This window comes from Lagopus muta, chromosome 1, assembly GCF_023343835.1.
Source record: "Lagopus muta isolate bLagMut1 chromosome 1, bLagMut1 primary, whole genome shotgun sequence".
NCBI classification, from domain to species: Eukaryota; Metazoa; Chordata; class Aves; order Galliformes; family Phasianidae; genus Lagopus; species Lagopus muta.
Genome location: NC_064433.1, coordinates 62148487 through 62166249, shown reverse-complemented (window position 1 = coordinate 62166249; position 17763 = coordinate 62148487). Strand labels below are relative to the sequence as shown.

At 37.7% G+C, this 17763-nt stretch overlaps 1 protein-coding gene across 5 annotated transcripts in view; it reads left to right on the top strand.

Moving 5' to 3' along the window:
- The window catches only part of EPS8 (epidermal growth factor receptor pathway substrate 8), a 131894-nt gene that overhangs the window by 98052 nt on the left and 16079 nt on the right, over positions 1-17763 (top strand). For 4 of the 5 annotated variants that reach the window (XM_048933993.1, XM_048933992.1, XM_048933996.1 and 1 more), the window contains exons 10-17: positions 518-644; positions 1012-1100; positions 3433-3507; positions 4099-4247; positions 7091-7274; positions 11263-11396; positions 14889-15000; positions 15693-15836. In XM_048933993.1, coding sequence (XP_048789950.1) covers positions 518-644; positions 1012-1100; positions 3433-3507; positions 4099-4247; positions 7091-7274; positions 11263-11396; positions 14889-15000; positions 15693-15836 — 1014 coding nt within the window. The remainder of the gene's footprint in view (positions 1-517; positions 645-1011; positions 1101-3432; positions 3508-4098; positions 4248-7090; positions 7275-11262; positions 11397-14888; positions 15001-15692; positions 15837-17763) is intronic. The other variant, XM_048933997.1, reaches the window with a different exon arrangement.

Sequence of the window (17763 nt, the reverse complement as noted above, 5' to 3'; positions counted from 1 at the left end):
TGAGGGAAGCATGTTGGGGCCTGCTGAATTTGCTGTGTATGTGCTTCCCCTGGGGCTCCTTCTTTTTTCTGCATTTGCTCTTTGAAGAATTATTTTCAAAGAGCACTTCTCTGAAATAACATTCTGACATTCAACAAATAGCTTAATACTTTGTGCTAAAGGAGATTATGAAGTTATACGGGTTAGGAAAATGCTATCCTACACAAATAATTAGAATTTTTTTCATGTGCTGTGAGAGAAAATTTAGTGTGTGAATGAACTGTGTAATTGAACTTAATAATCTTGATGCTTACATTTTAAAAACCTCTAGTTGCTCAGAGTTTTGAGAGTAGTCTAAGCTCCACAATACTTGACAGTTATGTAAAGTAAAGGATATAATGAATCTAAATACATAGTGTTCTAGCGTGAACTTTGTACAGATGGAGCTTTTGGTATCTGAGAGATTAGTTCTTTTAACTTCTTGAGTATATCAGTACAGTTTCAGTAATGAAACTGTTATTCTTCTTTTCTCCCATAGCAAATTCTGAACCATATTTTGGATGACATTGAATATTTTGTTACCAAACTTCAAAAAGCTGCTGAAGCATTTGCTGAACTTTCAAAGAGGAAGAAATCTAAGAAAAGTAAAAAGAAAGGACCCGGAGGTAGGAATTCTTACTATACAGAATTCTGTTTCTCCAAAGATCATTGAAATAGCTAGCACATGTGGATTTTTGTGTTGTTTTTTTCCTTCACGAATGTAGTAATAGTTTTTCATTTTAAGCACAAGAAGAGATATCCACACAGTATATTCTTAGAAATTAATTAAAAACTTTTGTTTGGAATCAGTGGGGAGTGTCTGATTAGAGATGTGACTACAGAATACGTTCACTGTAGTTGTTTTATATTTACAGCATTTTGTAAGTAGGTAAATTTATTAAGTATGTTTTATATGTTTATTATATCCTTAATATTTTTAGAAATGATGTAAAATATGAATGGATGTAAAAAAAATGTCAATTTATTTATCAGAGGGAGTTCTTACTCTCCGTTCAAAACCACCACCTCCAGATGAGTTTGTTGACTGCTTCCAAAAGTTCAAGCATGGCTTCAATCTTCTGGTAAGTAACTGCAGGTAGATATGGTGTTTTTGCCTCAGATAGCTAATGTTACATAGAACATGATATTTGTTTTCCCTGTTGCTGTAAATTCGAGCACTGCAGTGGTTTTCCTAGGGTCATATTCCAGTAGTAGGAAGTGAAGAACTAAAATTCTGGTGAAAGTTGAAGAGAAGGAAGAATAACTACCACAGTAGATTTCTTTTTAGTTATTTTTAAGTCAGGTTTTCTTGGAGATTTCCTGCAGTTCAAGAGAATGTAGCTGCTTTATTGATGACTCCTTAAGGAGCTGCAAAGGCTATCTCCTCTTTGGAAAAGCAGTAGTTAAGTGTTCTGTCTTCTCTCTAACTTTCCTAGTGCTTTGTCTGTGTAGAGAAACCTAGTGGACTTTAAATCCCTGCAGCTGTAAACCATGCAGAGATGATCACACCATATGGGGAACTCTGAGCCTGGGTCTTGGTCTCCACTGCTCTTTAAAAAGGAACAGAGCTAGAAATGTAATCGGGTTTGGTTTTTCCACTCTTACTTCATACTGCATTCTGCATTTAAATGATTTCTTTATCTAGTAACACTTGTATATAAAAATCTTTGTCTTCTGTGCGGGAGTAGAAATAGTTCTTGTTTCAGTGCTGAGAAAGATCTGAGGTCTATTTTCTAACACTGTTCATAATGCCATACCAATGCATTGCTTCAGTGTCATTGAAGAAGCCACAAAAGCTTGAAATTTCACTTCCTAGGGCTTTATGTCAGATATGGAGAGCTGTGTAAAGAAGAAGAATCTAGTTTAAAAATAAAAGGAATAGCTTGAAGAATAAAATCTTTGCCAGTAGAATGGAAACTATTTTAAAACACTATGCTGGAAGCTCCTAGAAAATTCCTACCATCTGCCAAAAAGAAAACTATAGAAAGACCAAAAGAAAGTTGTTATGTGTGAAGAACAATGTGTAGAAAGTTATTAGCAGTAAAAGTACATTCTCCTTTTGTCTATATTTAGAGGCACACTTTAGAAGGCTAGATGCAAAACTAGAATGAGGCCAGCTAAAAGGATGTTGAGGTATAGACAGCAAGATGCAATAAAAGCTGCTATAACTTTTTAAAATACTTTCTGGAATGCTTCTTACTTCCAGAGCCTATGATCACTAAATAAAAGGAATCCTCCAAGAAGCTGTAGCAGAGAAAATACGCACTTTTTTTTTTTTTTTTTTTTTTTTTTTTTTTTTTTGTAATGTGTATTTTACTTGGAAGAGCTTAATGGTCGACAGTGTGTTCATGAAAATCATCTTTTATGGCTGCAGTCTGCCTCCAGACTTAACCTCTTTAATGATCTTCTGTGCACTGATGAGCACCATGTCCAGGAATGCTTCATCTCATGTTGGCTTGTCTAATACCTGGACCAGGAAGTTATCCTAACTGGACTCCAGGAGTCTCCTGAATTGCTTGCAGTCTGCCTTGTTGCTTTCCCAGCAGTTATCCAGGTGGTTGGAATCTCCCATCAGGATGAGAGCTTGCAAGCGTGATCCTTCTTGCAGCTGAAGCAAGAAGGCTTTGTCAGCAGGCTCCCCTTGATCAGGCTGCCTGCAGTGGATCCTAGCCACCAGATGTCCTTTATTGGTCTGGTGCCTAATTTTAACCCAAGCTGTCAAAGACCAAAAAATAAGAACAAATAAAGATCATCAGTATACCATCAGGTTCACTGGCTTTATCTTGTTCCCTGTACAGTGAAATTGAAGAAGGTGGAAGGAGAACAAGAATGCTGTAAGAAATGATTATAGACTTTTCTTCAGTTTGGAGAAAGATGAAAAAGAGGAGGAATGTAATAAATCTGTGAATGGTTATGAGAATCACTGGAAAAAGTGAGGAAAGAATGATTGCTCAGTTTTCTTTTGGAAAAGAACTGCAGGGTATTAATGCAACCAAGAGGTGGCATATTTCCAAATAAGATGCTTTTTGACGAAACATGCATTTGCATTGTACTTCTTATTTGCACAATATATGCTAACACTTATATGGATTCAAAAGCAATTGTATAAATTTACTGAAGGGAAGAATCCATCAGTGACTTTTAACGCAAAACAATAGTATTTTGTACTTTTAGTTGAAGAAGTCCCTGAGAAAATTGCTGGTGAATTTATAAGAATTTTTCTCAGATATTTTATGTTTGCCTTGTTCCTTCTCATGCTTCCCTTAACACTTTCTCTTAGCTGATGTTGGAGATAAAAAACATACAACTTAGATGGAGCTGTGCTCTCACCTGGGACAGTCATTTTTACCTGAAGTATTTATTGTCATAAAAGTTAATTGTATCTTAAAATTTGTCATTTTTTCTTTACCTTAGGCCAAATTAAAGTTCCATATCCAGAATCCTAGTGCGGCTGAACTGGTTCATTTTCTCTTTACCCCACTACATATGGTAAGCTTTTGTAATTTTTTAGGTATTTTCCTTCAGAATTCTTACACTTGTACGATCTAAAATCTTTCCAAGAATGGTGAGATTTAAAATTGTCCCTGGAGAGGTACTATGGAGAAATGTGTATCCAAGGATGAAGATTTCTTAAGAAAACAAGTTTTATCCTTTTTTGCATGTTAGCATCTATCATATGTGTATATATATATATGTTTAAAATATCTTTATCTTTCTTTGTATCGCAGTTAGCCATTACAATTTTAATAAACAAGCCAAATAAAGAAATACATCATCCATGAGGAGAGTTGGAAGCATAACCGTGTGCCAATTCAATTAAAATATGTGTCATTTCAATTAGTAGATTAAAATAACATTGACAGAAGTGGGTCTCAATTTAAAGGTGACCAGAACAACAGTTCTGCAATAAATGGTTTTACTTCATCCATCCACAGGACTTAAGAACAAGTTAGCTTCTCAGAATTTGTTTATTTGTTGAGTAGTAAATGTTTCATACCATTAATGTAGGTAACATATTCGCTGTAACTTCCTTTTTTATTATGTGTGTATTCTTTGTATTATTTTAATATTTTGATTTAGGTGGTGCAGACAACAGGAGGTCCAGAGCTTGCCAGTACAGTACTAAGTCCCCTCCTAACAAAAGATACCATAGACTTCCTACAGTATACCGTCACCAGCGAGGAAGGGCAGTTATGGATGTCATTGGGTGACACATGGACCAAAGCCAGGTGAGAAGTTCGTGTTTATTGACGCAGTCTTAACCAGATGATCCACATCCAGCAAACTCAATAGTAGTTTGATAGGCTTTGGACTATTCCTCACAAGTATTCTTTAAACTCTTTGGAAAGGAGCTCTTAAGCCTCACTGGGATTTGGAAATGGCTAGATTTTAGGCATGGTGGAAGCAAATACAAACAGAATATTTTTTTTCCTTCATAGAATAAGGAGTAGAGACTAAATTATGTAAACTTATACCATCATTTTTTTTCTGTTTCATGCTTGCAGTTGCTTTCCACCCTTATTTTCACAACCCAGCCAGTCTGAAATTGGTTAAAAAATCAGTTGGAAGAAGTTGCAATAAAAAATGAAAAAACTATGTAGAAGAGGTTACAGATTTCTATTTTCAATTTCAATGCTTCTTTAAAATTATCATAATGCTATAAGGAAAGTGCTTAAACTTTTAAATAATGTTTATGGGCTGATTTGTGTTCCATCTGCATACCCATAAAAGTCCCATTTAATTGATTTGCTATTGCAGTTAGATTTCACTACAATTTACTTTGTTTATGTATTTGTTATTTGTGAGGTGTTTATATGGTTTGAAATTGCCTAGCTAAGTAAAATATGCAAAAAAAAAAAGATTAACAAAATGTGTTTTAACTCTCATCTGTGGTAGAAGAGCACACGTGACAATGATTAAGTATGCAAGCACTTGGACTGGAAAGGTGCCATGTATTTTAAGTTTACTCATCGTTCTTTTGGATTCCAAATTCAGGAATGAATATCTACCACGTGGCTTTCTTACTTTATAAGTTAATTAACCAATTAAGATATTTGTTGTTTTTTTTAAGTGATTAAGAAGTAATAACAATAAATTGAGCGGTAGGAATCTACGTGAAAAGCTGTAGAACACGAAGTGACAAGCATCTTCATAACAGGAAGTGTGATGTACATGTGTTTGCCTTTCTTGATCTCGTTCTGCTGCTGGACCAGGACATTCAAATTCATCCTTTGTGCCTGCTGTTCAGCCTACTACTACAAAATGGGCTAGAAACAGCAATTAGAGATCCTTGTGATTGCCAGAGTTTTGATCTCAGCAAAGCTTGCCTTTACCTACTCAGAGCTTGCTGGCTTCATAGCAGCTTGTGATGGGCTCACTGTGGAAATCTACATAGCACTGGAGCCTATTGCAAGGAAAATGGATTATTGTTTAAAATACTGGGCTTCTCATCTTAGGAAATACCTTAATAATTCATTTATTCCATCCTGAAAAAAGCGTAATTGAAAGAGAAGTAGCTCATGCTTCACAAAGAATGCAGCACTTAGAATACAACTGGTTGACCTGTGAAGATCAGAAATTATAGTCTGTCTGATCTCAGTATGCTGAGGTACATTATGAAGCAGTTAAGTAAGATGTATGATTGTTGAAACATGAAGGTTACTGACCTAGCTGAAGCCTGCCAATGGGTTAATAATTGCTGAGTGGTCCTGCAACTTGTGTGACTGGCAGCATGTGCCCCCTAATTTTGAACAGCGTTAACAGTGAGACTAAGACAATGTAATGTATGTTCTCATTTCTTGTTCTGCTGTGAAGATACAGTAATTTATTTTGCAGGAGGGTATGTCATGCATGGTGCAAAGGCAGAGCATGAAAGCATTAATTTAGGTACTGTGTATTACATTAAAAAATGGGAATGAAGTGCTAAAAAATAATAGACTATTCTAAGATTAAGCTTAACTATTAAACAGTAAATGTGAAGATAATTCTTGTGCCCTGAAGAATGCAGAGTTCTTTGTATTACACTGTAATCTATCCATTGCCTAACTCCTTCCTTAAGGTGTAGCTCAGCCCTTTAAACTTCCTTGCTACGTGGAAAGGCCAAAAGTAATGCCTCCTATTTTATTATATTGGCCCATGACATCAGAGGTGATATTGCTGGTATGGCAGTAGAGGTTGAACCTTCCCACCAGTATTCAGTTACATTTTGTTGCTGTGTGACAGATGGCAGCAGAGGGGCAGTCTGACAAAATGGCATGTGACATGGAAGAGCGTATGAAGCAAAAGTGTCCCTGAATTCCTCCACGTGGAAAAGATGTCTCCCATTGGAATTCAGTGACATTACTGAACGTTTCTGAAGACTAAGCAGTGGATGTGAGCAGTGATGTGGTGGGTGGTGGATTTCATCAGCACTGACAGCGAGCATGAGTCATCTCCATTGGTGCAGGTTTTTTTGAGCACGGCATACAGGCTGTTGCTCATCGCTGGTGAAAATGCATAGCTAATGGTTGTGACTATGTTGAAAAATACTATTTTGTAGCCGAACATTTGTACTATCAATCAGTGTTATTGTGCTCTTTGTATCTTCTATAGTTTCCATGGGAATAAATAGGAGGTGTTACTTTCGGAATGACCTACATATCTACTTCCAGTCTTTCATATAAAGTAGGCAGTTTCTTTGAAGTCTTTTGTTTGGTTCTTTAACACAAACAAAACATTGCAGCACAGCAATTCTTTCCTATCTAACAGTTATAACAAATCTTAGACGTGCTTGTGATTAATTCTTCTATTAGTCATCCTTTGCTGCGAGCCAGAAATTTGTTGTTTTAGCACTGACAAGTCATTATGGCAGGAACAGTTTGCTCCTTGCTGTGCCTTGCAGAAAAGTAGTTATGGTCAATAAATATTTTCTGTAAATTTTCTGTGGTCTAACACAATCGACACGATTGATGTGCAGTAATCCCAACCACTGTTCTTTACTATGATATTAAAACATATTTCATTTTTTAGGAAGTCTATGAAAGTAGTATTTTTATGACCCTTGATAAAGATCTCTAATTTACTCTCAATGCAGAGCTGACTGGCCCAAAGACCAGTTCATTCCACCTTATGTTCCCCGTTTCCGAAATGGTTGGGAACCTCCTTTGCTGAACTTCATCGGAGCTCCAAATGAGCAAGAACTCAATAATTTGGCTGAGTCTGTGGCAAACTTTGCGGAGCAACAGCGGAAGCAAGAAATGAAAAGATTATCAAATGAGGTAGGTTAACTGAGAGTGTTTTGTAAATTGCTGAAAAGCAGGATCAACTACTCTTTCACAGAAAAAAATCTTCTGGGATGCTGTCAGAGTGATCACTCTCTGCTGCATCAGTGCAGGCTCAGTGTACTTACAGAAAAGCTGTATGAAAGCAAATATCTGCTCAGCCACCAAAATGTGAATAGGAAAAAAAGAAGGATTTTGCCTACTGCCCTCCTTGAACTTGGTGCATTTTCCCAAATCAGCTGGGAGGACAATCCAAGCCCTTAAGGCTTGTTTTGATTCTTATCCTGTGCTTTCAGGTTCCATTGATTTTGATTGCATATATTTTAAGAAGAATTCAAATAAGCATGTTGTCAAATGTACATCCATGCACAAGAATGCAAACAACAAAAAAAACCTGTTGCCACTTTAAACACATCAAAGATTTTGTTTTGGAATTTTTTTGTTTTAAGGGGAAATGAACTTGAATTTAAAAATTTAATATGTTGAAGTAGCTTTAGTTTAATCCAAAGATTTGGAAGTCCAAGTTCCCCTGTTAACTATGGTGAAATGAAAGCATAGCTGAGAATTTTCTAAGTTCAGTCCATAGACTTTCATATCTTCCTTGAGCAATTTACAGCAGTATTATATTCAGAGTCCATCTCAGTGCTAAGATTATAGATCTGTCAAGAGCATCATGATAAAATTCTACTAGTGACAAAAATTGAATGTAGAAAGGAAGATTCCAGGGAAAGATTTCAGAAGAATCACCTGAATACCATGCTTTCAAGAAATACTTGCCATAGTTGTCATTTCTGGTTTTGAGCACAGTTCAGCTTTCTAGTGTTGAGTTCCTGCCATGAGCATTTACCCTGTCCTAGGGGAGTAGCTGGCCACTTTGCACTGTGCTGGCTGTCCTGAGCATCTGCACAGGGATGGGGCCTGGAGCTGGCAGAAGCTAAAAAGGAAAAGCATTTTCTATGTCATACAGCTTTCACTATGAAAACAATCAAAATTTAGAATACCTTTATGGTTAGGGTATTTTTCTAAGGTATGGGAGATGTATTCAGTCTTAGCCTGGTAAAGTTGAGTTCATCATGTACTGTTTATCAGATTTTGTGGGATGGCTTTCTCTTGCAGAGCAACTCTTATAAGTCTTCTTGGAGCCCAAAAAGCTTCCCTAGCAAACGTGTATCTAAACTACCTGTGGAAAAGCTGTAACAAACTTTATTTTGATGAAAATTTCCACTTAAAAGCATACACTACATAAAAATTTAGCCAAGCAAAGGAGGCTACTGTGATTCATGTCGGATTACTAAAAGCACTGCTTGTCCTTATACCTAATAGGATTCACAAGAATAAATACACCCTAGTTTTTCCCTATATATTTTTTTTTCATTGAAAAAAAAAAAAAATGTATAGGGTTAATGGCCACAATAACATGAAATGTAGCTGTTGCCCTCATCCAATTCCATACTCACCTCCCCAAAAAGCCTCATCAAACATTGTTTCACTGCTGTTCTACATTGCCATGTGTGTTTTTTTTTTTTTATGTTGTGCTCCCTGTAAATTAAAAACAGCAACAACAACAACAACAAAACCCACAAACCAAAATAACAAACAAAAATCACAGTCCTTTCTCCACTTTAATCATGTGAAATGTGCAAAATAATATTGAAAAATAGAGGCAGTTTTTTTATGGTTTGATTTTTAACGAAGATGAATACTACATATATTGAATTAGCATATAAATTGAAAATTATTTTGAGGGGGCAAATAAACGGAGGTGTTTTCATTGGATTGGTAGGTGTGCTGACTCTGCCTTTTAGCCTTCAAAAGATTAAATAATGAGAGTAATAATATTAATAATAAAAATAATGATAATAATCGTAATTCATTGAAGGCATCTGTGGGACTGGCAGCTGTGATGTCAAACCTTGGTTTCATGATTCCATTCATGATGAGTAAGTCGTTTAACCTTGGTACCCTGACTTCCCGTGCCAGTGCCTCCTTAGCACATCCCTTAGGGGAGAAGTGCTGAGCTGCTCAATGGCTGTGAAATGTGTTAGGTGCTCAGCTGGAAAGGCTGCGCCAGTGCAAAATGTCTGCGGCAAAAGGAGCTCTCTGGATTGGGTGATGCCAGAAGAATTACTCCTCTATAAGTCTGTCACAAAAGCTTATTTAACAAAAAAGTGCTGGAAAATTGAAAGCCAACTGCTTTTTCCTGGGCAGCATCAACAGAGGGGTGACCAGCATGGAGTAGGAGGTGATTGCCCACCTTCAATACTGCATCCAGGCCTGGGTCCTCCTTCACCTGAAGGATATGGACCTGCTTCAACAGCTCCATGTTGGAGCAGGTCCAGAGGAGGCCATGAAGATGATCAGAGGGCTGGAGAACCTCTCCTGCAAAGTTAGGGTGAGGGAGCTGCGCTTGTTCAGCCTGGAGAAGAGGAGGCTCCAGGGAGACCTCATTGTGGTAATTCTTCTAGTAATTAAAGGGAGCTTGTAAACAAGGAGACCAACTTTTTACATGATTGGATACTGGAAAGACAAGGGGGAATGGTTTTAAACTAAAAGAGGAGAGATTTAGGTTAGATGTTAGGAAGAAATCTGTTACTCACAGGCTGGTGAGGCCCTGGCACAGCTGCCCAGAGAAGCTGTGTGTGCCCCATCCCTGGAGGCACTCAGACCAGGTTGGATGGGGGCTTGGGCAGCCTGAGCTGCTGGGTGACAGCCCATGGCAGGGGGTTGGAACTGGGTGGGCTTTGAAGTCCCTTCAATTCAGCCATGTCAGAGAACTGATGGGGATCTGGAGAGGAGAATTCAGTGAGTCTGAGGCAATGCAAGTAATTTCTTTGTGAAGTAAAAACAAGTTCCTGCTTCTTGCAGGTCTTTTGATCTGAGATATAAAGTCAGTAACACTTGAGAGATTTTTTTTCAAAGAGGTTTTAATAATGTTGCTTTTAAGAATAGTCTGTCTGTAGATTTTGTTTGTTTGTTGTTGTTATTCCTGTGCATTTTTATTTTTTTTTAACTGTTTTCAGTTTCACAAACACATAGCCCCATTGGCAAACGTCTCTGGGTGCCAGGTCAGTGCTCAGAAGTGAGTGGGCTTTTTTTGTAGCCACACAGCAAGAAAAAAAGCCAAGCTTTAGAGATAAGGTGATTTGTGATGGCTATCAGCTGTTCTATCTCATTGTGCGACTGAGTGGTGTCATAAGATAAAGATCTAAAATGGACATAATCAATTTCATAATATCTGTAAATGAACCACTCACTTTATCTTTTGGGAAATGGGCATTAAAACAATTCTTAATAGAAGCAAACTATCAGTGCTGGATTTAGAGTTGGATTTTTTTGAAGGACTGCTGCTCAAAAGGAATTTTCTAAGGATTTGAATATTCTTATATGTATGCTTGTAATAAATTGTTATTGTTTTCTTTAATTAAAATCCTTAATTTCAGAGTATTACCTTTCTTTTTGCATTTCTTCTTTGAATTGATCCACATTTAGTAAGAGGATAACTAACATAAATGAACCAATTGATATTATGATCCTGCAATGGGATGATAATTTTACTTGGAAGCTTTTATTTCTTATATAGAAGTTTTCTGGCTTAGTGTTCATTTAGAACAGGAGCTCAGAGCAGCTTCTTATGCAGTTTATTTTAAAGTCACTCAGGCATTCCTTATGACCTGTGTTGCTGTAGCAATATGTAAGAGAGGACATGGACCTTGCCCTGGAGAACTGTTTTTTCTAAAGAATATCCACTGCAATATTAATGCAGGGGATGGCAGGGGATGACTTAGGATAGAAATTCTTTTATTCTTATCCTTTTGATCTCTCTGTGTACGTATTTGAAATGCAGAAGCTATTAACTTTTCATAGCAGAGCTATGAGCACCTGGGAGCAAGGCCATGTGAGTGCTGGCAGCGTGCTCAGTGTTATGGGGCAGAGGAAGCAGCCCGTTGCAGTGTGTGACACTAATCCCCTTCGTTTTGTCTTGCAGCCTCCCAGTGTTCCTGACTACCCTCCGGCCGATGGGTACGCATTCAGTAACACAGTGTACAAAAGAGGGCCTCTGCTGGACCAAGGGGCGGCTGTTGCTGCCTTTAAGCAAACTGTTAGCCGCCATGTAGATAGGTAACACTGAATCAACGGCGTACGTGGTGCTGTGGATAACTGTCCCGACTTACTGACTTGTAGCTTTTGGGGTGGTGGTGTTTCTGTTGGCCTCAGGTTGTGCCGGGAGCAGACCCATATTTCTGTAAGGCTGCTGCTCTGACTGCAGCAGGTGTCTGCCTGTGCTTCTCCAAGGCACATCCATGTGGCTCTTTCAGTATCATTTCTATGAAACTACTGTGTTTATGTATGCTGTGAAATTCATGCTTTTGTCAAAAATGATATGATGGAATTCTAGCTTGATTAAGTACACAAAATCCTCCTGGTGGAGGATTTAAATTTTATTTCTGCTTTTGTTTCACTTTTTTAAAACTATTCTTTGCTTTTTTTTTTTTTTTTTTTTTTTGAACCACAAAGAATGACAAGTCCACTCTGAGATTTATCTGTCTGTGTTCCGAATGATTTTTGATTTGTTGAGCTGCTCACTTGCTGCCCATTTAGCATCTTGCTTTGGGTGTTCTGGGCCAGTGCATAAGTGCCCATGTCTACTGACTAATTTTTTCTTTCATTGCTACGATCAAAGCTCTGAAATGTTTGCATAGCAACCAGGATCTTTCTGCACACACGCTTTCATCCCCTTCATTTTAGCCTAAGTCTGATTACCTTAATGGTGAAACTCACTGATCCTTGGAGTCTCAGCCCTGTCTGTGTGGAAAATTTCTGCCAGTACAATTTGTGAAAGTAAAGTTGTGCTGGGATTTATCCTCTGTGCCAAATTATGTTTGTTATATATCCTTACATGAACAGTAGTTTAACTTATTTCCCACAGAAGGTACTTAAGCTATGTTTTGGGTGTCATGTTGCTGGTAAAAACAGCATCAATGTGACTGTTGACACAAACCTTTGCATAACCTCTAATTTTGAGCTGTTTGCTAGAAGATCCTGTTGTTAATCTGCATGCAAACAAATTCTCACATGGTGTGCAGGGTGAAGACTCCATTGTTTTCCTGAACATTGTTTTCCTGAACATCCTGAACTCTGAACAACAGCCAATTAGTCATCTCTAATCATTTTCTCAAACTTGGTTACTTTCAGAGTTCTTGTCTGAGGATCTCTCAGCTTGAAATCTAAATGATCTGCACTCAAAATTCCTTTCTCTTTTATCTGTAATGTGATAAGACCTGTTTTGTCCTATCAGAGTAAAACTATTCTTTGCAAAGGCTACTACTTCTTTTTCAGGCTTAGAGAATGGGACTATTGCGTTGCCCTACTGATGGTATCAGTGTATGTGGCCGCAGCTGAATGAGTCATCCAGGCTTCCTTAGTAGCAAGTAAAGAGAAAAGAGCATTTCGTGTCAGGTGAAGCAGTTCATGTCAGGTGAAGTCAGTCTTTTGAAAGATGTGAAATGAGACATGCTGTGGAGGTACCTGTTTCTCACAACTGACAGTAGAAGGGAGTCTAGATGGCTGACATTGATGCAGACATGTACAGTGAGCCACTACGCCCCTGTCCAGCCCAACGTGAACTTCCTTTTATTAATTGGCTCTTGAGACACATAACATGTGCCCAGTAAGAATTTGTTACTGAATGAAAGCTATTCATATGCATTACCCTAGGTAAATTCCATTTGAAGATAAATTTTAAAACACCTGTGAATAAGCAGGTGCAGAAGTGGGTTTTGGGGAAGGAGTGAGAAATAGAAGCTGAGTATTTCAGCCATCATTTTCTGGTGCTTGTTGAAAGCTGGCTTTCCTTATGAGCAGTCTGAAGACAGTGACTGAGCCACCCAGTGTCTGCAGAGGGACAGGTAGGTGATGCATTGTCCAAGGAACTTGTAACCACAGCATGTTACCAGCAATAGCAGGGGCTCTCTTCAATGCTAGAAGAGTACTAAACTTTTTTCAGTAAGTTATATCATGTTTCAAATTTGTATGCCATGTTGTTTGTTTTTGTGCTGTTGTTTGGGGACTAACACACGGGCACCCCATGCAATCCATCAGCCTGTCATGCAGACTTGATGGGGATATCTGTGCCCAAGTAAACTGCTTGGCTCATTAAGTTAGGTTTGAAAAGTTGTGGTCTCTTCATAAGTGTACAACCATTGTTCAGCCAGTGTGCTGGGGATGGTGCTCTTGAGTTGTTTTTAATTCTTCTGAGTTATGTTGTATGGAGGGATCAGGTTAGATAGCTGTGGACAAGTTAGGAAGACAGAGTTAGTAAAGGCAGTCTAAAAGTAAAACTACTCTCAGAGGTGTGTTAGTCATAGCACTTCAAAATTGTATAAATTTTGAGTGGGTGGCTGAAAAAATTGGGATTACTCACGTCTCTAAACCTCGTAGCAGGTATTCTGCAGGCTGTGGTTCATCCCATGTTTTTCATTCTCTTCTTTAAGTGCTCAAAGTCTTTAAGTGTTTTATCTTTCTTTCCAAATAATGTGTTTTCAATCTAAATATGACTGTTCCTTTGTTCTGTTCTTCAAGTCAAGTGAGACAGTTCTCCACAGCCATGCAATAGCTAGGTAACTACTGGATTGCTGAGACACACACCTGGGATCCATGGTTACACAGCACAAACATCAGCAACCATCAGCATTTGCATCCCTATGCAGTGATGTTGTATGGCAAGCCCTTGTTTGTGCAACGTTTTAACTGTTGTGTTGTTGCTTTTTTAATTTTATTTTTATTTATTTAACTTCACTGCTTGATACAGATTTGGGTTGTTGGTTGTCATTTGCAACAGGTGAATAATGTTACTGTTTCTTTTGGATGTGGTTTGAGGGGCTTGGGGGATTTCTCAATTTGAAGAGGTGGTGCATTAAAGAAACTAGTAACTTGTTACCCAAATGCTATCTGAACAGACCTTTCCTCAAAGAAAGGAGAGCTGCGGAGGTATACTGTGGTGTGCTTAATTCTACAATGAACTCTGTTCTTACCTGTCCAGAAGTAATTCTACGTTTACAATTGATGCAATAATTTGAGGTTCTTAGTTGTAATGATATCTTATGGACAATTAAGAGAAATGGCCAACAGAGGAAAGTGTTTTTTAAGTAGGATTTAGTTCCATTGGTGTCAATGTCCATTGTGACTTGAAGCTTTATTTGTAATAAATGCTAGCAATACAATTTTGTGCAAAGCACGAGATACCAAGTATATCCATTCATTAGTATGACAAATGATCATTTAATCTTCTGTTGTTCTGTATAGGAAAACAGACTAAATGTAGTTTGTATATTTATCTTAACACAATGTCAGTTGCAAATCTGATTCGGCATCATACATATTTCAAGAAGTGGGCCAAAAAGGTTATTGATTCTAGAGGTTCGTGCAACTCAAACACTTTTTTTTCTCTCTTTATTTTTTTGTTTTATGAATATTTAGTCAATATAATTTGAAGAGAGAGTTCTGTAATAGCAACAGGCCATTTCCTTTTCTTTGTTTAAATGTTTTGCAGCTGGTTGTCTGTGGTTTTACTTGCTTGAATATCTCTCTGAATGTCTGATCTTTGCATTGCAGAAACTATGAAGCACACAATAAAACACAGTCCAAGAAATATGCCAAATGCAAGTATGAATTTATGGCAAGAAACAACAGTGAGCTTTCTGTCCTGAAAGAAGAGATTGTAGAGGTAACATTTTTGCAAACAGAAAACATGAATTTATGATAGTTATGACTCATTTCTCTAGAGACCAATGCTGTAAATATAATTGTGTGTTTCTTCTGTCTTTAGTATAGCTTTTGAAGCATAATTCAGTTCTATGTAAATAATTGGCTCTGGCAAACACTACATGCCAATGCATGGGGCAGAGTGAAGGACAATCCTGGAAAGCATTGGTACCCTGAAAGGTAGATAAATGTAGAAGGGAAGAAGAAACAGAAAAAAAGTGTTTAGTGAGACTACGCTCAAGTAGCCAGAACCCAGATTTCTGCTGTCTGTCCTGCCCCAGTTTTCTCCTTACTCATAAGTGCACTCTCTTCACATTTGTATCATCTTTTTCTTGGTATTTTAGTAGTTTCTCCTTTTGTCAGCAGCATGTAGGCTGTAGAGATACAGGCCTCTCTGTGCAAATATTTCACTTTAATTCTGCTGTGTTGTCCTGCATGTGTCTGAGTTTATACAGGTTTATTTTACTTCCATATCCTTTCTACCGTGTAGAATTAGTTACAGTGATAATCAAGGAAGCCTACAGAGGTTTCCTGGTGACATCAGCACAAGGCCTGTTAGCAGTCACAGAACCTGGCTATGATTTTGTTTGGAAATGGTGCACTGTGTAAGTATCATCAGAAAATATATGTAATTATTTTAACAAATTATTTCAGATTCTGGATGATAGGAAGCAGTGGTGGAAGGTCCGAAATAAAAGCGGCAACACAGGCTTTGTGCCAAACAACATTCTGGACCTTCTGAGGAATTATGAAGGTGGTCTGGGATTGCCAGAACCTGCGTACACCCGCACCATCCAGGTATGGTCTGCTCAATAGCAGAGAAGCTTTTTATTGAAGTATGTAAAGAGAAAGAGATTCACAGCAAAGCTAAAATGTCTGCACAGGCTACCAGTAAGTCAGAAGGTTTATATTTCTTTTACAGGCTGAAGTTCATCTCTTTATTGCATAAAGTATAACAAGAAAATAGAGAGATAAAGCGAAATAGAGAAGTGGCAAAATAGAAATATAGCAAAGATGTGATATAGAAAAATCTTCTTCTGTAAGTTTTTTCCCTGCTTATTTACTAAGAGGTAGTAATTTCCATCCTAATGGATGCTTATGCGTTTATTTTAATTGCAAATATCCTTTGTGCATTGATAGCTGTTGATGCCAAAGAAGGAGTTTGAATTATTTAAGGTAGGGTCATCTTTGTGCCTTCTAAGAGAGTGAACACTGGCTTTTCTTTTTTATTTTCTCTCTTTGCTTGTGTTTCTATCTTTGTCCTAAATGTATTTAGGACAAATTACTGTGATTTCAGAATTATAAAAAGCAGATGTTTTTACTTTCAAATTCACAAAGCAGGTATTTTCAAATATTATCCCTGCGCATCTTTAGCACTTTAGTCTTCTGACCTAATTTTGATTTTCTTTCTTTCATGTTATGGTATGGAATTAACATTTTTCTTCTCGTTCCATATTTTCTGAAAATAATTAGAGGATAAAATATTCAAAAACTAAAGCAAAGAAAAGAAACAACACTCCCCCTGCCTACACCTCCACCCTCCAAAAGGTCTTACTTCAGTGCAATTGTCCACCATTTTCAAATGATTTTAAACTGTGCAAATAGATCTGTATTAAACAGGAATTCCAGACTTGACTCTGAGCGAGACTTTCAGACCAAGAAGATGCCAAACTTCTGTTAAAACTTGAATTAAATTTTATTTCATGAAATATTCATTCCTTCTGTCTACAAACACCAGCTGGTGACTGAAAAACAAGAAATGCTGTGTAGCAGCCTGTATTGCGTACTCATCTAAAAGCCCCAGCTGAAGGTGCCACTGTGCCAGATGATGTGTGCAGAGCTATCTTGAAAGCTGCAACTTTTGCAGTGTTTCCAGTCTTTCCACAGATATGGAAAGTCTCTTGAGAAACAGGTCCTGTGTTATTTCTGGCACAATCATGGCTGACATATCTTGAGATTGGTGGGCTTTAGTCAGAAAAAACTTCTGAGTTTTTCCTGTCCTTATCTGTTTGCCAGTGATGTGTGAGCTCTTTCAAAACTGATCTGTCTTTTTAGCTCTGTGTGAAGTGAGCATGTATCTGGAGTGCTTTTCAAATCCCAGTTTAAAGGGCTGACTTGTTTTCTTTAAGTGCATGTTAATTCTGTGTGTTTGGAATTTGTCAGGAAATATTCAGCAGACTGAATGAGTACAGAACTGAGTAGAGCTTCTCATACTGTATTTTTGTTGAAATGCTCTTCAGATTTTGAAGCTTTCTGTTTGAAATAATTGCATGACATGGGAAGTAGTAAAATAATCACTTTCACAAAGCATTTTCCATGAAGCCATGAAAATTAGGGACAGAGAACAACGCTGAAGATAATTTTGGCTCTTCCCTTCTGGCAGGTTGTTCCCTATGGTCTACTGTTTATTTTGGTTGTAGCTTTAGCATATTCAAATGTGAGCTTGAAGTGCTGTGAAATTATTTAAGAACATAATGAATTACACAGGATAAAGGGAGTTTTTACCACGCTTGTCAATAATGTTGTTATCAAATTTGCGGTGATTATGATACACTTTTCAGAGTACTGTGTGTGCTCATTCATCTTTTTCTCTGTGATAGATACATGGTTCATTTGGGATCTGTTTGCGTAACCCTATTTGTTTTCATAACAGTACTATGAGACATCACTGCTATTTTAGAGAGAAACGAGGCACTGAAGGGATTAGTGCCTGGCCCAAGGTCAA